Source organism: Zootoca vivipara, chromosome 1 (genome assembly GCF_963506605.1).
Source record: "Zootoca vivipara chromosome 1, rZooViv1.1, whole genome shotgun sequence".
In the NCBI taxonomy this organism is placed as follows: Eukaryota; Metazoa; Chordata; class Lepidosauria; order Squamata; family Lacertidae; genus Zootoca; species Zootoca vivipara.
The window spans coordinates 129,142,595-129,167,774 of NC_083276.1; the positions used below are offsets into that span (position 1 = coordinate 129,142,595).

The 25,180-nt window shown below is 41.1% G+C and overlaps 1 protein-coding gene across 3 annotated transcripts in view; it reads right to left on the minus strand.

Moving 5' to 3' along the window:
- Positions 1–2,779: 2,779 nt before the first annotated feature.
- The window catches only part of MYL1 (myosin light chain 1), a 29,000-nt gene continuing 6,599 nt past the window's right edge, over positions 2,780–25,180 (minus strand). The window contains exons 1-7 of one of the 3 annotated variants that reach the window (XM_035138750.2): positions 16,355–16,443; positions 15,460–15,484; positions 10,981–11,124; positions 9,393–9,566; positions 7,397–7,474; positions 4,329–4,383; positions 2,780–3,101 (exon numbers count right to left, since the gene is read on the minus strand). In XM_035138750.2, the coding sequence (XP_034994641.1) occupies positions 4,355–4,383; positions 7,397–7,474; positions 9,393–9,566; positions 10,981–11,124; positions 15,460–15,484; positions 16,355–16,357 (453 nt within the window). In that variant the 5' untranslated portion in view covers positions 16,358–16,443 and the 3' untranslated portion in view covers positions 2,780–3,101; positions 4,329–4,354. Of the gene's footprint in view, positions 3,102–4,328; positions 4,384–7,396; positions 7,475–9,392; positions 9,567–10,980; positions 11,125–15,172; positions 15,201–15,459; positions 15,491–16,354; positions 16,444–25,180 lie in introns of those variants that run through there. The other 2 variants (XM_035138740.2, XM_035138748.2) reach the window with 2 other exon arrangements.

A 25,180-nucleotide genomic window follows, 5' to 3' on the forward strand; every position in this document is an offset into this window, starting at 1 on the left:
CCACAGTGTGTCACTCTGAGGAAGGATTGTGCATTTTTGAGGAAAGGCATGGGGGCAGCCAGGTTAACTGACCCAGCAGAAGCACAGCCAGCCATTTGCTGCAGTGGCAAAGAAAGAAGCTGGGGTTAGGAGATGTGTGGATGTATTTTAATTACTGGGTGGGGAAAGATTCTCTATCACATCTTAAACTGCACTGCTATTTAAAGGCCGCAGCCCAGCTAAATTTAGCCACGACTTAATTGAGGCATGGCCAAACTCAGCCCTCCCGATGTTTTTGGGACTACAGTTCCCATCATCCCTGACCACTGGTCCTGTTAGCTAGGTATGATGGGGGTTGTAGTCCCAAAACATCAGAAGGGCTGAGTTTGGCCATGCCAGATAATTCAATTGAAAGCAAAGGGATTTAATCATAACTAAATTGTTCGCTTGGGCTAATTTCATGGCTAACTTTAGCTAAATCACAGTCCTTTAATAGAACAAATATGATTTTGGATTAACAGGTGCAGCGATGCCTCTGCACGTTGAACACTGCTTTTCCTTACACAATTATTCAGAATACAACATCACTTTTTGGGCAAGCGGTGTTTGTGTCACATGCTCTGTGTATGGTCTCTGTTGAGGACTAGCGTAGAAGCAACAGAAATATGATATGAGGGGAAGAGGCTAAAGCCCTGCTTTCCTTAATGCAAACTCTGCTTTAGCTGAGATTCCTGCATTGCAGGGGGTTGGACTAGATGACCCTCGGGGTCCCTTCCAACTCTACAGCTCTATGATTCTATTATTCCCCTCAACCTGCCTATGACATTGTATGGCTACCCAGTTTGACAGGTAGGTGTAATAATAGCCAAATTAAAGTTATTAGATGGCAGCCTACTCTTTTTCTTTCATCTTCCTGAAGAACAAATGTCTAGGCAGATGTATCACACAGTGGTTGGAGTGTCTCATTAGGACTGGGGGAAATGGCTTCATATTGCGAACCCTTCATGGCTAAGTGTTTGAAATAGTCACTCTTTCTCAGCCTTACCTGTTCCAGAGATGTGAAGGGAAGAATGGGCAACACATCATAAATGCCCTTCCAAACTCAATGAAAGCAAAGTCTTCTAATACATACATTTTAAATGTTCATTAAAAAAAGTTCATTAAAAGTTTGATTTCTTAATACCCTCACCCTGCATCCCCATTAAATATAGGAACTAACCCCGCAAACATAGATTCCTAGAGAAAATCTAATTGTCAGGAAGCAGGTAGAAGTTGCTTCTTTCCTGTCTTCAAGCATGCACAAAATGGCCTGGTTGTTCTTCCGCTTATGCAGACTCTGTTACGAATGGTTGGCAGCCTATCCATGCACAAACTAGTGCAAAGATTAATTTGGACATTTGCCTGCATGCCAGGGTTTAAAATAGGAACATGGGTGGTGAGGGGGTTTGGGGGAGGAAGACATGGAAACCCGACACTTCCCATTTTTACAGCTGGCTGGCGCATTAAGGATTACATTGCTTCTCAAACCCCACCCTCGCTTATGCACCTGCTGCCACTTGAGTTATGACCATTTCACATGTAGAAATTTAATAAGGTTAAGACAGACTGTTATAGAATAAGGTGACACTTGGCTAGGGGATTAAAGTAGTTTTATATGTGCCCAGGGGAGGGGGAAAGTGTCACAGCTGAGACCCAAGGTATGCTAGTAATGATGTAGCTTTGTTATTTAATTACCTCTACAGCAGCCATCAAAGAGTAAGATTAAACCAAGGTCTCAACTGTGTACTACAAATGAAATAAACCTTGTTTTATCATTGCCGACATACAAATTAACACAAGTGGCTGTGGTGGTTGTACTCCATCTAGGTGGCCCAATAATTTTTTACTCACATTTGAAATGCAGTTAAATTGAAAATATTTGTTGTTGGGTCTCACATTTTTTGTAAAATTCTGATTTGAATCACAGATCTCCCATGTCCAAGCTGATAATAAGTTAGGCACTGGGTTTGATTCAAACTAGAAGTTCTACTTTATGGCTCAGTCTTACGGAATTCCACTATAGAAAATTCTAAATGAGCTATTTTGCATGGTGCAAGTTAGCTTTTAAGTTCAATGTGGCAAATGCATTTTAGTGGCACTCCTAAAATAGTTTATAAACACATTTTTAAAGGGCACTATTTGTCAAAATCTCTAAATTCAGTGGAATCTATTGCTTCTGACTTTTGCTACCTACTTTGGTAGGAAGAGACATCACCATTACCACATGCTCTTTCCTTCCATTCCTTTGAGCCACAAGGAACTGGGAAGATGCTCAAGGGCACACACCTACTGCAGAGATAAGTATATTCCTGCGTATAAGACTACTTTTTAACCCAGGAAAATCTTCTCAAAAGTTGGGGGTCGTCTTATACACCCAGTCGTCTTGTACGCCGGAATATATGGTACTTATTCATCAGCTGCCTGGCACCTGTCCCTTCAATTAATGAGTTGTAAAGAATGTACAGGCCAATTAAAGTAATTAATGGACATTCTGAAGTTTTCTTGGATAAGAATTGAATATGTTCCAATGAAAAATTTGAAACCATTGAAGAACTGTTCAAAAAATTCACTCTATCTCTCAGCCCCAAGGAATTAAAACCGCTCTCGGATCTGCATGAAATCAAATTGAACATCAGATACAGTAATATCTTTTTTTGATAAAACTTTATTGTATGGAATACAACATATAGAGAAAATAAATTAAGACTTCAAATTTGTTTTAATGGGGATCTGAACAGATTATAGAAAGATTTTCCAGCCATTCACTGACCACAGAAATTTATTATCAGATTCGTATTCCCTCGGCCAAGAACATACACTGTTTTCATGGTGGATCAATATGGTAAAAAAGAAAATTGGGCTTAACAGCTGTGGCAATGCAGTCCTTCTCATTTGCCTTGCCAAGTGCTTCTTCTGTGAAGTGTGAAAACTTTGAGATTCAATTGGTGTCTGAAGCTGGTGGCTTTAAAAAAGGGGACGATTGGAAGGCATCTATTACAATCCTTTAAGGCTCTAGGATGGTGTAACTGGATGGAGCAATAGTTTCCTAGATTTGTAGATCTCAAGTGCCCGCTGATCTTGTTCTGTCAAAAAGCAAAACAAATAACATTATATTCTGTATTTTATTATAAGTCAGGAGGGAAAATGCTTATATTTACATTTTCAAGCTGCAATAAATACTTTCTCTCTCAAATAACCCCATGAGTAGGCAGCAATAGCCCCATTTTACAGACATGAAAACTGAGATTGATAACAACTTGTTCTTACCGTAGTCAACCATAGTTGACTTGGTATCTTCTGGATCTACTGATGAGACCACATAAGCTCCTAAGTATTTATGTCAAGTTATTTGGACACCAGAGTGAAATGTATAATATGATTAAAGCCATAGCTGCCAAGTCCGGGTCGTAAAGATCCGGGATCGGCAGCGCACGCATGACCGGAAGTTGCGTGATGCAACTTCCGGTGGCGCTTCGCCCTTCTATGGGCATCAGAAAATGGCGGCGCCAGCTCCGGAAGTCGCTTCCGCGCATGACCGGAAACACGTAAAAGTGACTTCCAGCGCCGCCATTTTCTGATGCCCATAGAAGGGCGAAGCGCCACCGGAAGTCGCGTCACGCAACTTCCGGTCATGCGCGGAAGCGACTTCCGGCGCCGGCGTCGCCATTTTCTGGTGCCCATAGAAGGGCAAAGCGGCACCAGAAAAATGGCCGCCGGGAAGAAGCGAATTTAAGGGAGAATGCCGGGATTTATCACCAAACGGGAGACCGCCGGGAAACAGTAAGAAAAAAGGGGTTTTCCCGGCGGATACGGGATACTTGGCAGCTATGATTAAAGCCCCAATGCTGCCACTACGGTAGTTATTTTTGTGTGCCTATGATCTATGTTTTAGATCATAGAGAAATCAATATCTTAGAGAAAAGTCAGCATTAGACAGGAATTGTGGACACAATCCAGCCCAAGTTAAGCACTTCTAATGGACTTTAATGAGAGACAGAATTGCTTTAAGTGGGACTGAAACACCATTCACTTGAGCTGGGCCATGCCTTATTTACCTATGCACTTGTTACATACACGTACTTGAAAGGATCGCACATGAGGCTCTCGGGTGATTAAATGTCATGGGGTCCTTTTTGTATTATAAACCAATGCAGCTCTTTTCAAATTGTCACCCACAGAAATTCAGCTGATACAGGTAGGGATGCCACCTATGGTAGCTCAGTGCTACTGCTGGCTACATGCAGATAATAAAAGTCACCCACAAAAAGAAATGTGAAAGAAAACAGAGCATGTGTACAGAAGGAACTTACCAAATTACGTGTCTTGAGAAATCCCTTTAGACAGACATGATGTGCCTCACAAATGCTGTGGAATAAAACATAATCAATATGTCATGGAAGCAGGGAACAAGACATTGCAGTATGGAGTGCTCCTGCTCAGAACACTCCACTGCTACTTCCTTCTCATGCAAGGCTGGTGTCATTTTAGCTCCTCAAGAACAAGCACTCGATAAAACTGTGTTCACTGTTAGTGCATTTAATAATAAAACAGACATTTCCAGGTGTGTCAAAATTCTTCTGTACTGAGAGCATATTTCAGCGTAACTGACGAGCCAGTAGTAGAATTGCAACATGAGCTGAACCCCGTGGGTGGTATTTAATTTAAGTTTTGCTCAGAGTAGACCCATTTAAATTAATGAACATGACTAAGTTAGGTCCATTAATTTAAATGGACCTGCTCTGAGTAAAACTATGAGGTTGCCTTACCCAACATGTGCCCATTCAGCTGCTTCGATTGGTGGAATTGGCACTAAGTGCCACGTAATACCCCCGTTCTGCATTTGTAAGAACTCAATTGTTTAGTGTGGTAGCGTCTGTACTTTGAAATTCCCTGCCTATTGAGAGAAAGCAGGTACCTTCACTGTACTCTTTTTGGTACCTGCTAAAAGCATTCCTGTTTAGACAAGCCTACCCAGATGCTTAGAAAGTTGAGATAAGGTTAATCTGTTTTAGTATTTTAACTTTTGTATGTTTTAAGGTACAGTTGTAAATTTTCATTGATTTTACTGTTTTATCTTTTTGTAAACTGCTTTGAGGCTTTTTACAATTGTGGTGTGTAAATTTATGAGAAATATAATAATAATAAAAAACAGTACACTATCCCCTCATTTAATTAGTAGCGCCTGCCACCAGTCGACAAATGGCAGCTCTGATAAATCCATGTGAATGCTCTGATCTCCTGTCTTTCTTGGGATTACTTCTTATACACTCTAGAGCCCTGTTGCTTCAGTCCCAGCTACCTCACAAAGTAATCAGGTTGTCTTTGCAGTTCTTGTAGATAGAGCTGGGTGGAGGACCACATTTTGAGATTCCTGCATTGCAGGGGGTTGGGCTAGATGACCCTCAGGGTCCCTTCCAACACTTTTATGAGGATCTGCTAATGGTTCAGAGTCCTTTTTTTCATGCAGTTCCTGATACCTTTCTATCAAAATCATTGCATTTCTTCAAGCTAGGGTAATTGTCCTCCCTCCCTCTTTCTCTCTTAATAGTCATTCCAGCTTCCACACTACCCCACCCTCTGGAAGCCACACATACGGCATTTCTCTCTGATCCCTGCCTGTTGCTTTTCAACTGAAGCCATGCAGGGATTTCTCCAGCTGTTCTTTGTTTGTTTATATGTTGGACTTATCATGATATACAAAATAAAACCTAAAATTTAAACCGTTTTAAGCATTTAGAACAGCTGCTTCCTTCAAAACGCTATTAAAAGTCAGCATAAGCACAACAACAGCAACAACCCCCAGTGGAGTCAGGCCATAGTAAGAAGCCTGAGGAGTGGAGCCTGCCTGATCTCTCACAGGATTGAATTCTGCAGCCATGTGACAACTGTTGAAAGTGCCCAGCAACCTAACTATCTTTGGAGGCTGGCATATTAACAGGGCCTGCAAGGTAGAGCTTTACATTAGAGCAGGTTGAGACAGGTACAGATGGACCAATCTCCATTTTGGGCACTCTGAATTGGGTGCAGTATTAGTGAAATACATTCCAAATGCCTGGTTTCCAAGTGACCGTGTTTTGTACCAATCAAAGTTACCAGACCATCTTCAAAGGCACCTCTGACATGAAGTAGTCTAGATGTCACTTGCACATGAATAAGTGAGGCAAGCTCTGCTCTCCCCAAATAGGATCACAGCCGGCATACCAACCTAAACTGGCAAAAAGCATCCTTGGCCACTGCTGCCACCTGAGCACCCCCAATTTGCACTGAGTCAAAGGGCACACTCCCAAACTGTAAACACGGTCATTTGAGGGGAACACAGATTCATCTAAGACCAGTGTAAGCCTCTGTCCAAAGTTATGGGTTTCCTTGCCCAATGGATTCAATTTCAGCCTGTTCATTCTCATCCAACCCTGTACAGCTTCCAGTCATTGGTTGAAAAGTTCAACAGCCTGTGGGGAGCTGAGGTAGAGCTGACTAAGTGTCACCTGCAGACTGATGAGACTTCAACCCAAACCTACATGAAATCATTGGGAGAAGTCATTGGGAAATGCTGAAAAGCTCAATATCTAATAAATAAATAGCTCAAAAGCACATGGCTGGTGTGGTAATGATAGGGAGCCTTTCATTCCGTTCATGGAAAGACTGGTGTGTGCCAGGAGTGTTGGATTTCAACCTAGGCGAAAAGAGAAACAGCTGCTATTCATGCACCATTCTCAGTGCTGAAAGTGGGCGAGGGATGCCATACTTTTCATGTGGCCCCATAAACAATCTCCTTTCTTTTCCAGTGGCTATGAGCCTGGGCTAACCATCCCACTTCTTTTCTCTCTCGCTTTCGACACTGGCCACCCCCTTTCCCCTGCAATGAGCTTGTCCGCACTGGGCTGCTGATAAGGGCACACCACAGATTCAACCCCATCATTTGGGAAGGGGACATGGCTCAGTGGTAGAGCATCTGCTTTGCATGCAGAAGGTCCCAAGTTCAACCCCCAGCACCTCTTCAGAGCACAAACAGATGTGACATGAGAAATCCATGATCTGATACGCTAACTTAAAAAGGAAAGGCATCTGTGCTTGGGTGAGGGATGGATTACACTAGTGAAACAGTGCTGGGGAGGGGATATTTCTCCCTTTCCTCCTGAATGTTTTCCCCAGCTGAAATTTCCCCAAAGCTACTGGGGAGGAAAACACAGGTACCACTGTTTTATATTGGGTCTCCAGCAAAGCAAAGCAAAGCAAATAGCAGCTTGGGGTGTGCAATTTATTTGGGAAAACAGCATGGGTGAGGGAAGTGTTAAATTCTCCTTCCTCCAGCACCGCTGCCCTCTTCCGTTTGACCCCACCCCATGGCTGCTTTCCCCTACTGTATAGTGGAACTTACCCTCATAGTTGATGCAGCCGTTGGAGTCTTCCTGACCTTTCATCAGTTCCTCTACTTCTTCTTCCTTCATCTTCTCACCTAAACCACAGAAGGTATTTATGGTGGTGATTATGTTATATACAGTTATACCTTGGTTCTCGAATGCCTTGGTACTCGTACGTTTTGGCTTACGAACGCTGAAAATCAGTAAGTTTTTGAATGTTCGGTTTTTTGGATGACAAACGTCCGACACAGCTTCCGCTTGAGTGCAGGAGGCTCCTGCAGCCAATTAGAAGCTGCAGCTTGGTTTTCGAACGTTTTTGGAAGTCAAACAGACTTCCGGAACGGATTACATTTGAGAACCAAGGTACGGCTATATTGCTTATGTGCCAAAATTTCTTCTAAGCGGTTTACAGATGTAAATATAAGAAAAGCCCTGCTGGATCTGACCAAAGACACATCTAGTTCAGCATCCTGCTCTTACAGAGGCCTATGCTGTGCTGTGGGGTGGGGGGGCAAACAAGAGACTGGCTTTGTGTTATGTGTCAGCTATCACTCATGGTGTGTTTCACTCCAAAGAAACCCCAAGGAGAAGCCAAAGTTTGTTCTTAGCTTACTGGCTCATGGTTTCTTTCAGAGAAACAAACTACGAGTGCTGGTTCACATGTAACACCCAGCTGGCCTCTGGTTTATCTCCTCCCTGGAACGACAACAGCAGGAACAGGGTGGGGGAGAACTGAGGTGGAGACATGTGAGCAGCATGCACCAGCACACTCCTCGTTCCAATTAAACCATATTTTAACTGTAGATGTACAAACTAGGTCAGTGTATCTGTTCTGATAGCTCTTCAGTTCTGACACTAGTGATATCATGGGACTTGCGGTGTTGTAGCAATCTATGTGGACTTTCAGCCAAGGGTGCCATGTGGTTAGGCGGTGACATGCAGAACGCAGGGTGGATCACCTTTGTTTCCTGCTGCTGTGGAAGCAACTTTCTAGGTGCTCACAACAGATCTATGACCACACAGGATATCAAAGGAAATGCACCCCTGCAAAAGGGCATGTTGAATTATTTAACTTTCAAATTCCAAATATGATGGGTGCTAAAAAGTTGTAACATGACTTGGGAATTCAAAATATATTTTGGTTAAATTAATATAAATAAGTTTTGCTTGGTAAATAAAATGTGTGTAAAATGGCACAGAAATCATTACAAACAATTGCCAAGTGCTTGGACCTGTAGTTTATATTCTATCTACCGGTATCTATCTGTCTGTCTATCTATCTATCTATCTATCTATCTATCTATCTATCTATCTATCTATCATTACATGAGATTTTCAGAAGGTAAAATTAAAATTATCTAGTTTTCTGAAACTTCTTCATCAAATCAAATTACCAAGCTAAATGTTGTCCAACCACAAAATAATAGCAAATATAAATTCCTCAAACTCTAAAACATATTTTTAAGACCCTTTGGAATTTTCAAATTTCACCCCCTAAAATCACATGCTCTGTCCCTTCAGTTGTATGATTCTCAGTGTCTTTGTAATATATTTCTTTTTAACCAACCAGGATTTAATTATGTTTTAGTGATGTCTGTATGTATGTTTGTATTACCTGCTCTCCATGCTAAGATCCCAGGTGGGCTACATCATTAAAACATAATATAAAAACAACTTCCAACCTTAAAAATAAGGTGGGTTCAAAAACATACACCTCAGGTATCAACAAAAGAATTACTTTTAATAATACTTTTTAGTTATTTTATCCCTTGCAGAGAATTCTTGGTACTCTGACCAAAATTCCAGTTCCCGGATTTAATTGAAGAAAACCAAAGGAATGCAACTTTTATATATATAAAAAAAACATATCTGTAGTACTGTACAGTTAACACAGGGTCAGGGCTTCAAGCCCCATGTTGGGCAAAATATTCTTGTATTGCATGGACTTGGGCCAGATGACCTTTGTGGTTCCTTCCAACCCTATAATTCTATGACGACTTTTTGAAGGCTTACCCAGAGTGGCCAGTACGTGACGGAGTTCAGCACCCATGACGGTCCCATTGCCCTCTTTGTCAAAGACACGCAGACCTTCAACGAAGTCTTCAAAGCCACCCTGCTCCTTGTTGTTGGCCGCTGCTTGCATCATGGGCAGGAACTCTTCAAACCCAATTTTCTTAGCATTCATCTCTGCAATAAAACAACTTTATCAGGAATGTTCTCAGATATATTTGTGATGCTTTAGGAAGTTCTGCTGAAGTGCTGTCCTGTGATTTACATCTGTCTCTCAACCAGAACTATGCTGCCTTTAGAAATTAAATTTCTTCCTTCACAATACGGTACTACTGCCAAAGTAGTCCTAAAACACTGAAGGTAGTCCTAAAACACTGAAGTCTTTGCTTATTGTTGTACAGGACTTAACATCAGGTGATGTTACATACACATAAATCTGTATTCAATGGAGGGGGATAGTTTTTACAGGAATCATAATTTAATGGTTGTCCAGCTCCATTTCTAAGGAAACACAAGCACACAGTGGTTGCTTGTGAAAAGGGATCTGTAGTTTAATTTGAACACACTATTTATTTCATGCATTATCTATTTATTATAGTTTTGTCCCACTCATCAGATCCCACAGCAGCTTACAATAATAAGATAGTACCTGCCCTCAGGCTTAGCAATCTAAAAAAACATCCTGCATGGAAACCAAGATTTGTAGGATAGCAAATAGGGCTTTGTATTTTTAGTAAGCTGGCTTACTAGCTTTTGCACCAGCAGTTTTTTTGTATTTTGGGTTTGTGGCGTTTCTAGTGCTGTGTATTATGGCTTTTCGTACAGCACCTTCACACTGGTAAAGCTTGCTAACAGCTTTAAAGGAAAAGAAAACAAGGAGCTGTGAGTTAGATATTGTTATGAGTTGTGGGGTGAGGAGTGCCAGACCCATGGGGGCAACCAAGGGGGGATGGGGAAAGCTGCCCCCCCCAATCAATAAAAAGCAATAAAAATACTTAACTGAGGTTCTTGCCTCCCCCAACAAAAGCCTGCCCGCCTAACAAAAATCATGGCTAGACCCCTCTAATCCTTGGATTCAGCAAGTGTTAAAAGCTAATCAGGCCTTCCGATTCCTGGAAATAGCTAAACTAGCTACTGGTGAGGTGATGGGTGCTTAAGGGGCTCAGAACAGATGGCAATTTCAATTCAGTTTATAAGGTCCCACCAGGCACTAGTCAGATCTTGAACTATTTAATTTCACGAAGTAGCTGTATCCTATGTCTTCAGATATGCCCTTGGCACACGCCTGACTCTTTCTCATCAAAGACATCAGGAATTTAATTTGGGTGGGTAGCTGGAATAAAACTGTTTAGCTGAAAAAATTTCTTTGCACATTCACACATTCTACAAACCCGTGTCCATAATAACAAAATATTAAAGGCTCTATTCTTTTTAAAAATAAAAAACCCACCCCCACAAATGCTTGTGTGGTCAAGGCTTGTGTAGGAGGAAAGCACACTCCATCTTCACTAAAATTAAGGCAGTGGGAAAGGAGAATTTGACTGAACATTAAGAGGACATAATATGGACCATTTCATCTCAGAGTCGTTACCCTCATTGCTGGGGTTGCCCATGATCTTCTTGACCTCAGCATTAGTGGGGTTCTGCCCCAAAGCACGGATGACATCTCCAACCTGGCTTAGGGTGATCTTGCTTTCACCAGTCCTGTCGAAAAGGAGGAAGGCCTCCTTAAAGTCTGCAAGAGGAAAATGTCAGTGTCACCATAGCCAAACCACTTGCCCATACACCAGTTTGTATCAACTATGGTATAAATATTCATAGGGACACTTTCTCTGCAAGCAAAATTCCAGTGGTGTGACATTTGCATAATTTTACTGGTAGTATCAAATTTATTTTTACAACCCCCCCCCCATTTTTCTGCCTCTAATAGCCATTACAAGCTGAGATTCGCCCCCACCTCCTTGTTCCTTTTTTTTAATGTGTGGTTTCATGGAAGCAGTGAGCCCCAATGGTTCGCAAGCCTGCTCCCAGGGTTTACCATATCTTATGATGGCTAATAGAGCCCTGATGAGGTTGATACATTTTAAAATCCTCCATGTGAAACAGCCACATTGCTATAGCCTCATGGAGGAGGAGGTAAGATATGAGCTGGGGCATCTGCTCTGACACCTGATCCCCAGGAAAACTCTACATATCTGATTTCACCCCACTTTCGAGAGAGAAATTGGATGAGTGGAGTCTCCACAGAAGGAAGCACTGGTGTGGATGTCGGGGGGCTGAAGCAACAGGGCTGTTTCACATGTAGGAGTTTTTATCGTAACTATCTGCATGCATATAGATGTTATATATGTATATAGTTTTAATTCTATCCATGTTTAATTCTCGTTGTGAGAAGCCAAGTTGCGGGGAACTAGGCAGAGGGCCTTCTTGGTGGTGGCACCTGCCCTGTGGAACGCCCTCCCAACAGATGTCAAAGAGGAAAACAACTACCAGACTTTTAGAAGACATCTGAAGGCAGCTCTGTTCAGGGAGGCTTTTAATGTTTAATAGATTACTGTTCTGTTGGAAGCGGCCCAGAGTGGCTGGGGAAACCCAGCCAGATGGGCGGGGTATAAATTTATTATTATTATTATTATTATTATTATTATTGTCTGTAAGAGGCCTTGAGTCCCGTCACAAGAAAAAGGTGGGGTATAAATCAATATATCACCATCATCGTTATCATCATCATATAAAGCAAGACAGAACCTTGCAATTATGGTTACAGGGGGCCATTTCAGACAGCCAAAAAGTTCAGCAAATGGAAAAAGGATTTGACACAACTGGCAGCTGAAAATAGCAAGCATTGTGTCTTGACAGTAAAAGTACTTTGAGAGGCATGGAAGCGAAGCTGTATGAATAATGTGGGAAAGCAAGCAGGTCCTACAGAATGGCAAGAGAGCATTAATAGGTGTGTCTTTGGGGGGGGTTTAAAGTTTTCCCCTTCTACACTGCATTTACAGTATAAGGCTGTTAAGAACCCAGAGTGTCACCTAACTGCAGTCGCCACAGAACAGATTTGAAATTTCTTCTAGACCAATTTGGACTTTGTTCTGAAGCCACATCATGCCTGGCAAAGCGTAAATTTCTGCTTTATATAGAACTCTGCTCCTTCTGTCTTTTGGTCGACGCAGGCTCAGTAAACCCACGTGGCAAATTATGCAGCCTCCATTCATTTTCTCCTGGATGCTTGTGAAGCTGTACTATTTTGGTGCTCCCTCTTGCCCTCCTTATACTGCCTCAATAAGTTTCCTAGCCCTCTCCTAAATTGCTGAGGCAGGACATGCGGTTGCTAGCCTGTAACCCAATATATCTGATATTAATCCCCTCACTGTCTGATGCGTTGAGACCTGCAAGGCACTTCGATTGCTAGCCCTCTCCCATTACAGCTCATAAAGTTCTGGCCTTTTAGAATTGAAGAGAAGAGACTGCTACATGCTCCCAGGCTCACATTTGATATTTCCTCAGTGGCTACAAACAACAGAACTTCACTCATTTACACCAATGGAAGATCTCATCACCAACTCCTCGCCATTTTTATTCTTTTTTTTTATTAAAAAAAAGACTACACACTTTCGGGGACGTAAAATGCCAATTCCTTGTTTTCAGCTGCTGCAAACAGCAGTCAGTTTTCCATGTATACTGGTGGGAAACAGGTTACAGTGTGATTCCGAACAATATTGGCTCAGCTTTTAAGTCTGCTTTAACATTTCTAACGGTAATAATAGGCTCAGTAGAGTATGCTTCAAGCATGTTCTTCTGTCCCTCAGATTGTTTTTGCTCTGTCTTTTGGATCAGTGTATTTGCAACCCAAGAACAGATGGGCATTGCTGAAACAATTGGAAGGCCAGAGATGTTTCCTTTCTTTATAGGCACACATTGTGACTGAAATTCTTTCCTCTCCACTCCATGCAAGATCTCAATAGGTTTAAAAATATGTTTTTACAGTAGGCAGAATGTGAAGCTAAGTCCACAGATGTGTGTGGGTGCTTATAGACACAGCTGGGATTTTGATTTTACACCCCGCCCCCCTGTTCATGTTGGGCAGTGCAATAATTTATTTCTTAACCCAGAGTAAAAATTCTATTTTAGGGTTCTTCCATGTCTTCTTTAATTGGCTAGGTGTTTGTCAACTTTTTAATAAGCCAAAAAATGATATTAACTGGGGGCAACTTTTCTTTTATAGCAGTTTAATATGACTAAATAAAGTGTTTCAACTGTTAAAAGTGTTCTTACTAAATGCTGACCAACTCTATTGTTTTGAAATACGTTGGTTTTGACTGATTTAAAATTAATCAAGCAAATTAATCAATCTGTGGTCACCTTAACAAGCAGCTCCAAGAATACCATTTAATCTGGAATGTATTGCTTGTGAAAGCTTGTTAATGCAGAATGTGACACTGGAGAGAGAGCTTTTTAAATCAAAGGTACATTCTAGGCAAGGTGGGTTTTTCATTCAATTTATAGGTCTAAGAAATGTAAAAAATAATAGGTACTCACTACAGCAAGGGCGTATCAAATCAAGTTAATGAAATCTTGCCATTTGATGGTTTATTTAGACTCCCCATGTTACAGTGAACATCCAGATTTTGCTGAATGTTGTCATTTAAATGTGAATGTTGGCAATCCAGAGGAATTTTGTGAATGCCTGAAAACAGATATATATCCCCTACGCCCACCAAGCTTTTGTAGATATACCAGTGAATGCTGACATTCACCATATCTGGGACATTCTGCATCATATACTCCTATCTTAAATCACATAATGCAAGCCATTTATTTGATAAATAAAATCCAAAGTGCTGTAGCATATTGATCCTACCTATGTGTGGTTGTAGCATATCAACATGCCACTCAACTGCTGTGACATTGCATTAAAATGGATGATAAGCAAGAAGCCTTATAATGCTACTACTATAAGGCTGTAATCCTAACCTCATTTACTTGGGAGTAACCACTATTGAATTCAATATGATTTACTTCTGAGTAGACAAGGTTAGAGCTGTGATGTTAGTGATAAAGGTGTCTTGCTTTTAATTGAATAATAAAAGACATAAATCGGGATCAAATAAAACTATCTTTACAGAAGTAATATTTTAGAATATTTAATTGATAAAGTTGGGGTATTTGTTTCTTTTGTCATACAAAGACACACAGATTGATTTTTTGTGGGGCTAGGGACATTAATTTACCAGAATTATGAAATGTATACAACAGGCTGATTACAATAAATAAATAAATCAGCTCCAAATTCCCTTTAATTCATGACACTCATGTTACATACTATATTCTTAGTTAAATTTATTTAGCTCTGCCCCACCGCAGCAATACAGCTTGATATTCCCTTACCAATTCCTAGGAGTCATAATCATACATGCATTGGCTGGATAGTCATGAATCCTTCATTTATTTATCAATATGCAACATTTATAGATTTTTGTTTCTCTGCTTTCTTCCTTACTAATGGCTTTAAACCTCATTCTGTCATTACTGCCTTACCAGCTCTCTAAAGAGCTATGTGCCAGTAGGAGAAGGCAGCACTCTCTTGTGATCTGTGCTTCAAGGCAGTCAAATGCAAAACATAAAACATCTAAAGAAGTGTTTTGGAATCTGTGGCCTGATCTTTAAGTGGTGGAAGTCTACACGATGAAGTCAATTAAGCTTCACTGTTTATACCAGCGGGCATATTCCAATAGTATTAAAATACCTCTCTATATGTTTACTGGCTCTCCCAAAAAACTTACCATCCTGTTGTTCCTTGGAGAACTCGATCTGTTAGAAAAAAAATCAATCAAAAAAAGCCCCCTTAAAAAAAAAAGACCTGTTGGACTTGACAGCATCCAGCTTGCTCCTTGAAACATCTTCCCAAGATGCAAAGAAAATGATTTTGTCCGATTTTTCAAGTGTAGCTGAGATGCCACCAAGTTGCTAATGGAACGATGGCTACTTAAGCTAATGAGTATCCAGTATTTGATGTTCCGTGCAATGAATCACATCAACACGCAGGGAATTGAATTTATGTTCCACTTACCAGCAATTTGATCAGCGCTGAAGGACTGCATTTGGCAAAAGAGAGAGGAAAGTAAAAAGCTAGTACTCTTGGAGGGAAAATTGCATTGACAGACAAAAGTTATACATATCCTATAGTGTGTTTACATGAACTAATTTGGCCACAAACGTATTTTATGTATTCCATTATTTGAAATCTTTCCAGGCCACCTTTCAGGGCAAAGCCCTCCAAAGGCAGTTTATGTTAGAAAAATAATAATAAAAGCAAATAACAATGTCATGTAAGTACTGTATTTGAAGTCCATTATAATATCTTCCTGCACACAATCAGAGGCACAGACTATATATATATATATATATATATATATATATATATATATATATAATCTGTGCTTACACACACACACAAAATATGATCTACCGTAAATATCCTAATCCTTTTTAGAGAAACATATTATTGCATTACAGTAGAGAACATAATGTAAATCGAAAATATCATTGTGCAATAAATACTACATTCGAAAGAACTAATATAACAGAAGGTTTAAGACCCATATGTCCTTTAAGCCTTTATTTTAAAAACATGCCATTTTGTTACTGTTCATAGGCATGTTGTGCATCTGGATTCTACTGCACATATATTTCAGCAAACATGAATTACAGACCATTGATAACTACAACCTGCTATAAAAGACAGGAAACAGGCGAGCTATTACATAAAACAAGATTTCCCAAATAATCCCAGTAATTTCACATTAACAGTAAGAATAGATGCACACACTCCTGCATGATTTTGGTAGGACGCTATATTGGTTATCTGACTCCCTTATGCTATGCATTAATTACACATTTGGAAATGACAATGTTAGATCAAACCACTGGCTCACTATGCAGAACTAATTTTCTCCTGCACCCACCATGATTGCGAAAGTTGGAAGGGAAGAGGAGGAGGAAGAGGCAAGGCTGGAAGCTGCCTGAATCCCTGAGAGTGGTCCTGACTCCCTGGCCTTATTTCTTCTTATTTAACTTAAGCCAGTGACATCATGGGCAGGATTAAGTGTCAGAGAGTAGTGGCCACTCCCCCTTGGGGAGTTCTTTAACTTTCTTAGGGCAAAGGGAAAGAAGGATCCATTTCTTGATGGACCTCTCGTAGGCACTATTTTTAGGAGGGTGGAGAGCAGACAGGGAGCTGCTACTTGCTTCCCTGAGTTTCAATCTTGTCAGCACTTTTTCATTCTGCAGCGTAAAGATGGAATATTCCTTATGTAGTCTTCCTCAAAAAAAGGCTTATCGTTATGGACGCCTGTTCATCTTGAGCCAGCTACTGAGCCAGCTGCTGGGAGAGTGGACCTCTCAAGGGTTTCTCCAGCTGGCTGCCTTAAGCATTTTCAGCTAGGTTTGATACCTCTGGTATTGAGAATGGCATTTTCTAGCCAGCGGATTTAAGAAGCTTAATCCCAAGTTATTACACACCAGGGAAACCACCCCTCCTGCTTTCAGCCAGCATGGTTCACTTGCCAGTTAAGGCAGAGAGTTAGGCAGGTTTACTTGGGAGTAAGATCCGCTATGATAAGGGAACGTTACTCCCAGGTTAAATTCACAAAGGAAAGGATTAAAGATCCAAGAAAAAGGAGCAGGTTTTATGATAAATTTGGCTTGATTCATGCATTAATTTTGAACATGGCAAAGCCACTGTTAAGACGATTTTACCATATCAGTTTTGAGTGGTGAGTCTATATTGTCTCCTATGTAATGTGGCATTTTACTAAGAACAAACTTTAGCCTTCAATAGTTCAGTCTGGCATAGTGAATTCCACATCAAACAAACATTCAGGAAACATTCACCTGTGTAGAACTGATGCGATGATTTTTACCATGAGCTCAGTGATTTTACAACATCCATGAGCAATATGTGAATCGGACCTTAGTGGTGTAAAATTAGATTCAAATAGTTTGACTTAGCCAACCAATGGCTTGATAGTCTTAAGAACAAAACCGAACAGCTTGGTGGTTGCTTGAAGTCAAATATGTAATCTTAGTTACTTCTAGCATTTAAAGTATGTATGATTCATAAGATTTTATATTTTTAGATTTTGTGAATTGTGATAAAATGCAGCTCATGTAGTTTTTGGAAAAATGATATGCTGCTGGTTCATGACAGGCAGGAGAGGGTTCCCATCATTATAATAAAAAGCTGGTAGCATATTCAGAGACAGGAGTTTGGAATACAACGATTTCCCTCACTACATTTACAGGTTTATTTACAATCCCTATAACATTGCCCTTGCCATTCTTTGACATTTCCAGTAACTACAAGATACAAAACTTGCATATCTAATATTAAAGTGTGGGTTGGGAGACCACATTTTAAATATATTTTGCTTTTATGCAGTTTTGTTTATGTTCAACAGTTTAAACCTGTGTCTCAGGTTTGATTCTGGTTCAGGTAAAAAAAAGTAGAGTAATTTACCTTGTTTGAAAATTAATCAATAATTACCACAGTTTTAGAGGTAACAGAATGGGACTCAAAATTGCTTCAAGAATGAGCTAAAAAGGGCTCTGAAGTTCCCCTTGGACGTAATGACAAGTAATTGCCATGCTACTATTATTTCTGTTATGTATTAGTGTACAGTGGTGCCTCGCTAGACAAAATTAATTCATTCCACGGGTCTTTTCTTATAGCGAAAAATTCGTCTAGCGAATCCCATAGGAACGCATTGAATTTTTTTTGAATTTTTTTTTGCCCATAGGAACGCATTAATTGAATTTCAATGCATTCCTATGGCAAACCGCGATTCGCTAGACGATTTTTTTTGTAAAACGCATTCGTCTAGCGAGGTAACCTCCGCTCAAAAAATCCTTTCGTTAAGCGGAAATTTCGTTAAGCAGGGCATTTGGTAAGCAAGGCATCACTGTATATAGTTTTCCCTCAGGTCCTCAGGTCCTTGACAGTTGTTTTAGGAGGGAACTTTGAATTATGTTTGATACATTGTTTGAGCCAGCCTCTATAAAAGCAGGCCAGCTCGGCAATGCAGTTCAGTTCTGTTCTGTTCCAGCTTCCAAATAAAGAGCTGCTTTGGAGAGATTGCTGTGTCATCTGCTATGCTTAGCCACAACTTAACAATTTCCAATTACCGTACTTTTTGGTCCATAAGACACACCTGACCATAAAACGCACCTAGTTTTTAGAGGAGGAAAAAATTCTTTTCTAGTGAGCTTTCAACGGCTCAGAAGAAGGAAGGAAGGAAGGGAGGGAGGGAGGGAGGGAGGGAGGGAGGGAGGAAGGGGTGAGAGAGAGAAAGAGAGAGAGAAGGCAGGAAGGGGTGAGAGAGAGAGAGGGAGAGGGAAGGAGGGAGGGAAGAGAGAGAAGGAAGGAAGGAGTGGGAGAGAGAGAGAAAGGGAGGAAGGGGTGAAAGAGAGAGAGGGAAGGAAGGAGGGAGGGAAGAGGGAAGGAAGGAAGGGGTGAGAGAAGGAAGGAAGGACGGATGGAAGGGGTGAGAGAGAGTGAAAGGAAGGAGGTAGGTGGGTAGGAAGGAAGGAAGGGAGGAAGGGGGGAGAGAAAGAGAGAGAGGGAAGGAAATAAGGAAGGAAGGAAGGAAGGATGGAAGCTGGGAGGAGGGGCGGAAGGGGCTCCCGTCTGTCCCTCCTCCTGGCTCGCTGTAAAGCAAGCAGGGCAGGCTTGCTAGCAGCAGGTGGGAGAGGCGCTGAGCTGCGCTGCACCTCTGCCAACAGCGGCTACCAAGCCGGGTGTTGCGAGCGGGCCTTTGCTCCATAAGACGCACAGACATTCATAGCTGCCAAGTTATCCCTTTTTTAAAGGGATTTTCCCTTATGCTGGATAGGCTTCCTCGCGAGAAAATGGAAAACTTGGCAGCTATGCAGACATTTCTCCTTCCTTTTTAGGAGGGAAAAGGTGTGTCTTATAGAGTGAAAAATATGGTATATTTAATAATTTGTAATTAATAAAGTTCTACAACTACAGCTCCTAATCAACAGGTGAAGAGCAATATCTGGAGGTAGGGCATTCAGTTCCTTTGCCAAATCTATTACCGGGAAGTATGTTTTACTTGTTGAGCCGCAAGACAAAGATCGTTCATTCTCCAGGGCATGGTAACATTTCCAATAAACTCACCCAATGGAAACTTTCAGAACATGAGATTCATGAATGAATCCCCTGTAAATTTGGGTTACAGGCAGGAGTGGGGCCACACCAGGGCTACCGTATTGATGGCATCCCACGAGCAAGGAGAATGCAAATCCAGACCCACAAACCAGGCCATTTTTGCACTTCTGTCTCTGTAGGAAATGCTAATGGCAAGAAAGGCTTTTTCTCCATGAAAGGGATGCTAAAACCTCATGAGTGAAGTTGTTTCCCAGCTGTGACAGTAGAAATTCTTAGATAACAGCTAAATTGGCATTATGGGATTGGCTTGTTTATAGACTACAGATTGCTGAGTAGATCCACCCAATGGGACTTACCCACCTGTAAACTGGTGCAGAATTACAGCCCAAATCACTTCAAAAATGATCAGGGTTGACCTATCGGTTCTTCAGAGGTAATACTGGTTTAAACAGGATGAGGCCTTGAATGGTGTGTAAGAAGAAAGTTGGGGACTCTTACATGAGTTGTATTCCTCAGCAGTACAGAGTCTGCATGTGTTGTGGCTGAAGCAAAATGGAATCTCCACAGATCCCTTTGCCTTTGGGCCTTCTGGGTTTGGTTTGATTTGGTTTGGTGTTGTGTTGTGCATAGCTGCCAAGTTATCCCTTTTTAAGGGATTTTCCCTTATGCTGAATAGGCTTCCTCGCGAGAAAAGGCGAAACTTGGCAGCTATGGTGTTGTGTTTTGGCAATGTACTATTCAGCAGAATGCAGGTGGAGCCCTTTAAGAGGTATTCAGTTTTGCTAGCCTCTCCTCCTCAAGGCAAATCCTGCTTGGGTGCTTTCGAAAGATGCCATGGCGACCTGGGCTGGCACACGAAGCGAGCCACAAAATGCTGGGGAAGAAGAGGGGAGTGAGCCAGGATGAAGTGATATGGGAATTATTATTCACTGTCCAATGAATTTATATTCTGCTTATGGCAAAAAAGCCCCTAGCTGGCTCACAAGTAAAACAAAACATGCAGAATCATAAATTCAGGTTGTTTAAAATACATGGGCCAAATAGCAAATGGAATAAACAACAAAACAAAGCTATTGGAATCAATAAGAAACTGAAAAGTTTTAGTGAAGATACTCAGCAGGCAATATTAACTACAGACTCTGAGCATATATGAGGCTATATACAGGCACCCCCAAACTTCGGTCCTCCAGATGTTTTGGACTACAATTCCCATCTTCCCCGACCACTGGTCCTGTTAGCTAGGGATCATGGGAGTTGTAGGCCAAAACATCTGGAGGGCTGCAGTTCGGGGATGCCTGGGCTATAATATGTCAAAACCATTAATATTCCCTCACTGCTTCTAGTTTGGTGCTAATCAGGAGTGAGAGAATTGCTATCTCCATGTTGAGCCATGCATGGGAATGAGAAATAAGGACCATTTGGGGTGTCAATCCTAAGTAATGGCAGATGAATTATTAGCAAGTGTTCCTGTCTTATAGTGTTACTTCTGACTGAGGAGTGCGAGTGAAAAACAACACCTCAACATTATCCTGCTATACATGGAAATTGGAAACAAATGTGAAAAGAAATAGGGTGTAGTTTTTGTCTTTGGTAGGAGGAAATTGTCATTTCCCAGGACTACTTTCAATTTTACTAGGTGACCCTCAGGGCCCCATCCAACAGTACAGTTTTAAAAATATATGAAGAGAAACGGCTATGCATATGTCTTTGTAATATCTGCAAGTTCATAGCTGGGTTGTCACATTTGTTATGGGCAGTCTTAATAACTACAGAATAATAGGCCAAACTCAAAAGATGAAGCTTTTCTTGAATGGAGCTGTGGCGATACAGGAAAGTTGTACAGTACCACCAGCAGATTGCTGCCTGCCATGCAGCTGCTCAAAGCAGGTGAACCTCTGCCCATAAAAAAGTGAGACGGGTGAGTGGCAAATATGTGAATTGTGAGGAAGGAGAAGCTTTACCAGCATTTGTTATGGGTAAATAACATTCTAGAATTCTGACACTTTTGCAAGTGACGAGTCAGACTTGGATACACACTATACCTTTAAATCACATTCAAAGCACAATCTTTACCTTAGAGAATTCGGGGCACTGTAGTTTGTTAAGGGTTGCTGGGAACTCTGTGGGGGATGCCCAGATTTCTTTGAGGGGCAAAATGTGGCCTAAAGGTGTTTGTAGCCCAATATGCCTTAACTGACATATTGGTCAGATCAGTGGTCTGATCACATTAAATTAAATGGTCAACATTACTACAACCATGGATATCATATAATAATAATAATAATAATACTGGACTGTGGCACTTTAAACAGTGCCTAGTGCACACTGCAGAACATGATGGCGCCTTACTTTTTTATGCATATAGAAAGACAGTTAAATCCTACCATACAATACAGTACTGGGTTTGGTAAGATGTTCTGTCTAGCAAGCATGTTTAGGATTACCGTCTTAATCCTTTTTGTGTAACAGATTTTGTCACTGCCAAATGTAACCATAAATGCTACCTTATTTTCATCCCATCCCAGCTGTGAAAACACACATCTAGGTCTAGTCTCTGCACAAGCGTGCAAAAGAATGCAGTGATACTATGCCACTTCAGGTTGCAGGTGCAGGGGCTGACTTAAAAAAAAAATCCACACAAGTAACAACAACCCTGTGTATGTTTATTTGGGAGCAAGTCTTGTTGATTTTAATGCAATTAAATTAAATTGCAGGCTTGGCCAACTTGAAGCTGTGGTTTATTCACACCACTTTATCTTCAGCATAAGCATATTCACATGTATATACAACACTCATCTAAATACGAGAGGGGTAATATATAGTGGAGCTGATGCTAAGAATCTTGGGCCCTGATCCATAGCTCTCACCTAAAAATGTGGGGTGGGTGGGTGTCACCTGTATGGACACCTCTAAAAAGCCTCCGTCTACATTCATGTGGTAAAATATGGGAATGAAATTCGCCATTAACGTATTTCTTGACTTTAGAAATGGAAGTAACAAGGGCTAATTGTATATTTAATGTAGCTTCAGGAGAACGATTCTTTAAGAATAGAACCACCACAGCTTAGCACTTCCCTTTTCTTGACAACTAATTTTCTAATCAGCATGGTAGAAGATGAAGAAATGCTATTGACATTTACAGTGAGTTCCAAGGGACCTACAGTATCTCCTTTGAGGTGCTTCCAGTGGCCATGCTGAGGTATTAATATCTTTAGGGTTGGTGCTGTTTGCCAAAACATGTAACTTCTTCGTCTGAGTGCCAAATATATATTCAAGGAACATATTTAAAGCCCACTCTTTAATATCTCCAGTGGCGGAGCTTCATGCTCCGGCACCGGGGGGGCGGGGCGTGGAGAGTAGGTGGGGCGGGGGGCGCCACCCGCAGCAGCAGGGCGCCCAGTGCGGGGGGGGGCAGCCGCGATGGCACCTTGCCGGGATCGTGCTACTGGGGGCAGTGTGCTTCCCCCGCACTCCTCTTCCTCCGCCAGTGAATAGTCCGCCCTTTGATAGTCATTATCCAAATGTACAGTCTTGTTTCTTCAACGTCTTGATTTTTCAATATCAGAAAATTAAATTTGTATTCTTGGCCAGATTAATTCAACTCTAAAGTAAGAAGAGTTCTTGACCTTTTAGATGCTAAGGCACAATTAATTATTTTGCCTATGGCACCTCAAGTAGCATCCTATATTTGGGACAAAGTGGGATGTTTTCTCACCGTTGCCATAAAAAGGCATGTCCTCCTCTGTAGGAACAACATAAAGGTTCACACTGTTGCTCCCAGATACTGGGCTGTTCAGCGGTGGGGAAGGTTGTGGGTATGGATTAAAAGAAAACCCCTCTCTTTGCTGAACGAAGACACACATGACTAACTTAAAAGTAAACACCACGGCTCAGTTGCTACTGTACAAGGATTTAGGATTACCTGGCCATCTCACATGGAATAGCTTATCCAAAAGGTACCACAGGTACATAGAGTCCTGTCTATGAGGAAGTGATTTTCAGTAGCAACCATTACCTTTGCATTAACATTTAAATATTCTAATAATCATGCCATTTGAGCATCACATAATGCAGATTTGGAATTTAGTATGGATATGGGTGTGAATGCTACTTGTCCCGTGTCTTCTAACACTCATCACTTTGGTGATTCAGCCCATCAGCTGATTTTTTAAAATACAGAAATTTCTCCTTATTTCCCCCTCACTGGGAGCAGTAGTTTTGTGTTTAATAATACAAATTTGGGCATGGCAAGAACAGAGTCAAGAACTTTTAGTACTAAGAAGACTATGAATCGCTATTTAGTCCAGGACACTGAATCAGAACCCTGCATGTATAAAGCGATCCTGGTAAGATCCTTGTCCAGCCTTGTCTTAAATCCTCCTCATTGGAGGGTAATATCATGTCAGCACTTCTTTAAGCTTGTTGCTTCATGCATATTCTGAATAGATATGCAAAACTCTTCTTAATGATGTACTTTTTGACCCTCAAAAACCACAAGTATTCAAGCAGCACTGAAGCAAAAAAAAAGCTTGTACAATCAATTTAGTTAACTGGCATGTATGTTTGACAGGCAGAGGCCATGGAATCATAGAATTGTAGCTACTTCCTATTGCGTCCAACCCTACAGGGATTCATTAAGGTAGGGAAATCCTCTTTGCCAGGGGTAGCCAATGTGGTGCCGTCCAGATGTTGCTGGAATACAACTCCAGTCATCCCTAACCATTGCCCATGTTGGCTGGGTCTGATGGGAATTTCCATCGCAAAACATCTGGAGGGCACCACATAGCCGACTTTTGTCCAGCACAACCACCTGCCACTTAAGCATAGATTTATAGGAAATTCCATTATTTAACCCATCAGGATAGTAAGTTTAGGCAATGGTTATGCTCTTTTACAACCAGGCAGACTTAATGGTCTAATGAATCCCTTCCAACTTTATACTTCTGTCTAACAGGAGAGAAATGGCTTTCAACCCTCAGAGACCACTTGGACCAGCCTTGGGTATAATTACAGGTCAATACATCTTACCCAGGTAGGACTTCCTTTTCTTATCATTAACACTCATCCTCTTTGTGTCTCACAGATGCCAAGTAGAGAGAAATTGTGTCTGTCATTTGTCCTTGTGCAAAGCAATGCAGCAGTATGTATGGTACTGAGGCTGTTATCAATTGTAAATTTAACACTATATAAGACTTTAATTGCAGATTCTTTGGTTGTGTGAGCAAAGCTATCAGGCCTTAGCATAATGGGGGTTTGAGGGTTGAAGATACATGGTTTATTTTAATCGACTTTTTCTTTTTCCTCTTTTTTTAAAAAAAATACAAATAGGAGTTTCCCGCTACTATGAGTTGTCTGTCAATGCAATTTATCTGTTTACCTTCTCTCCTTATACCACTTGTAGTGTTCATTCAGCGACGACCTGGTTAAGTAGTGATTGTGAAAGCCATTGAAGAAAATGGTCAAAATATGCAAAAATTCATATATACAATGGCATGCACATGCACAGTCACACATCAACACTAAGCACATTGTTTAACTCTGTGCAAGACAATGCTAATTTATCTTCAACTTTCTCCTCTTATATTTCCCTGTTCAAGTATTGTTGGATCCAACCGATCAA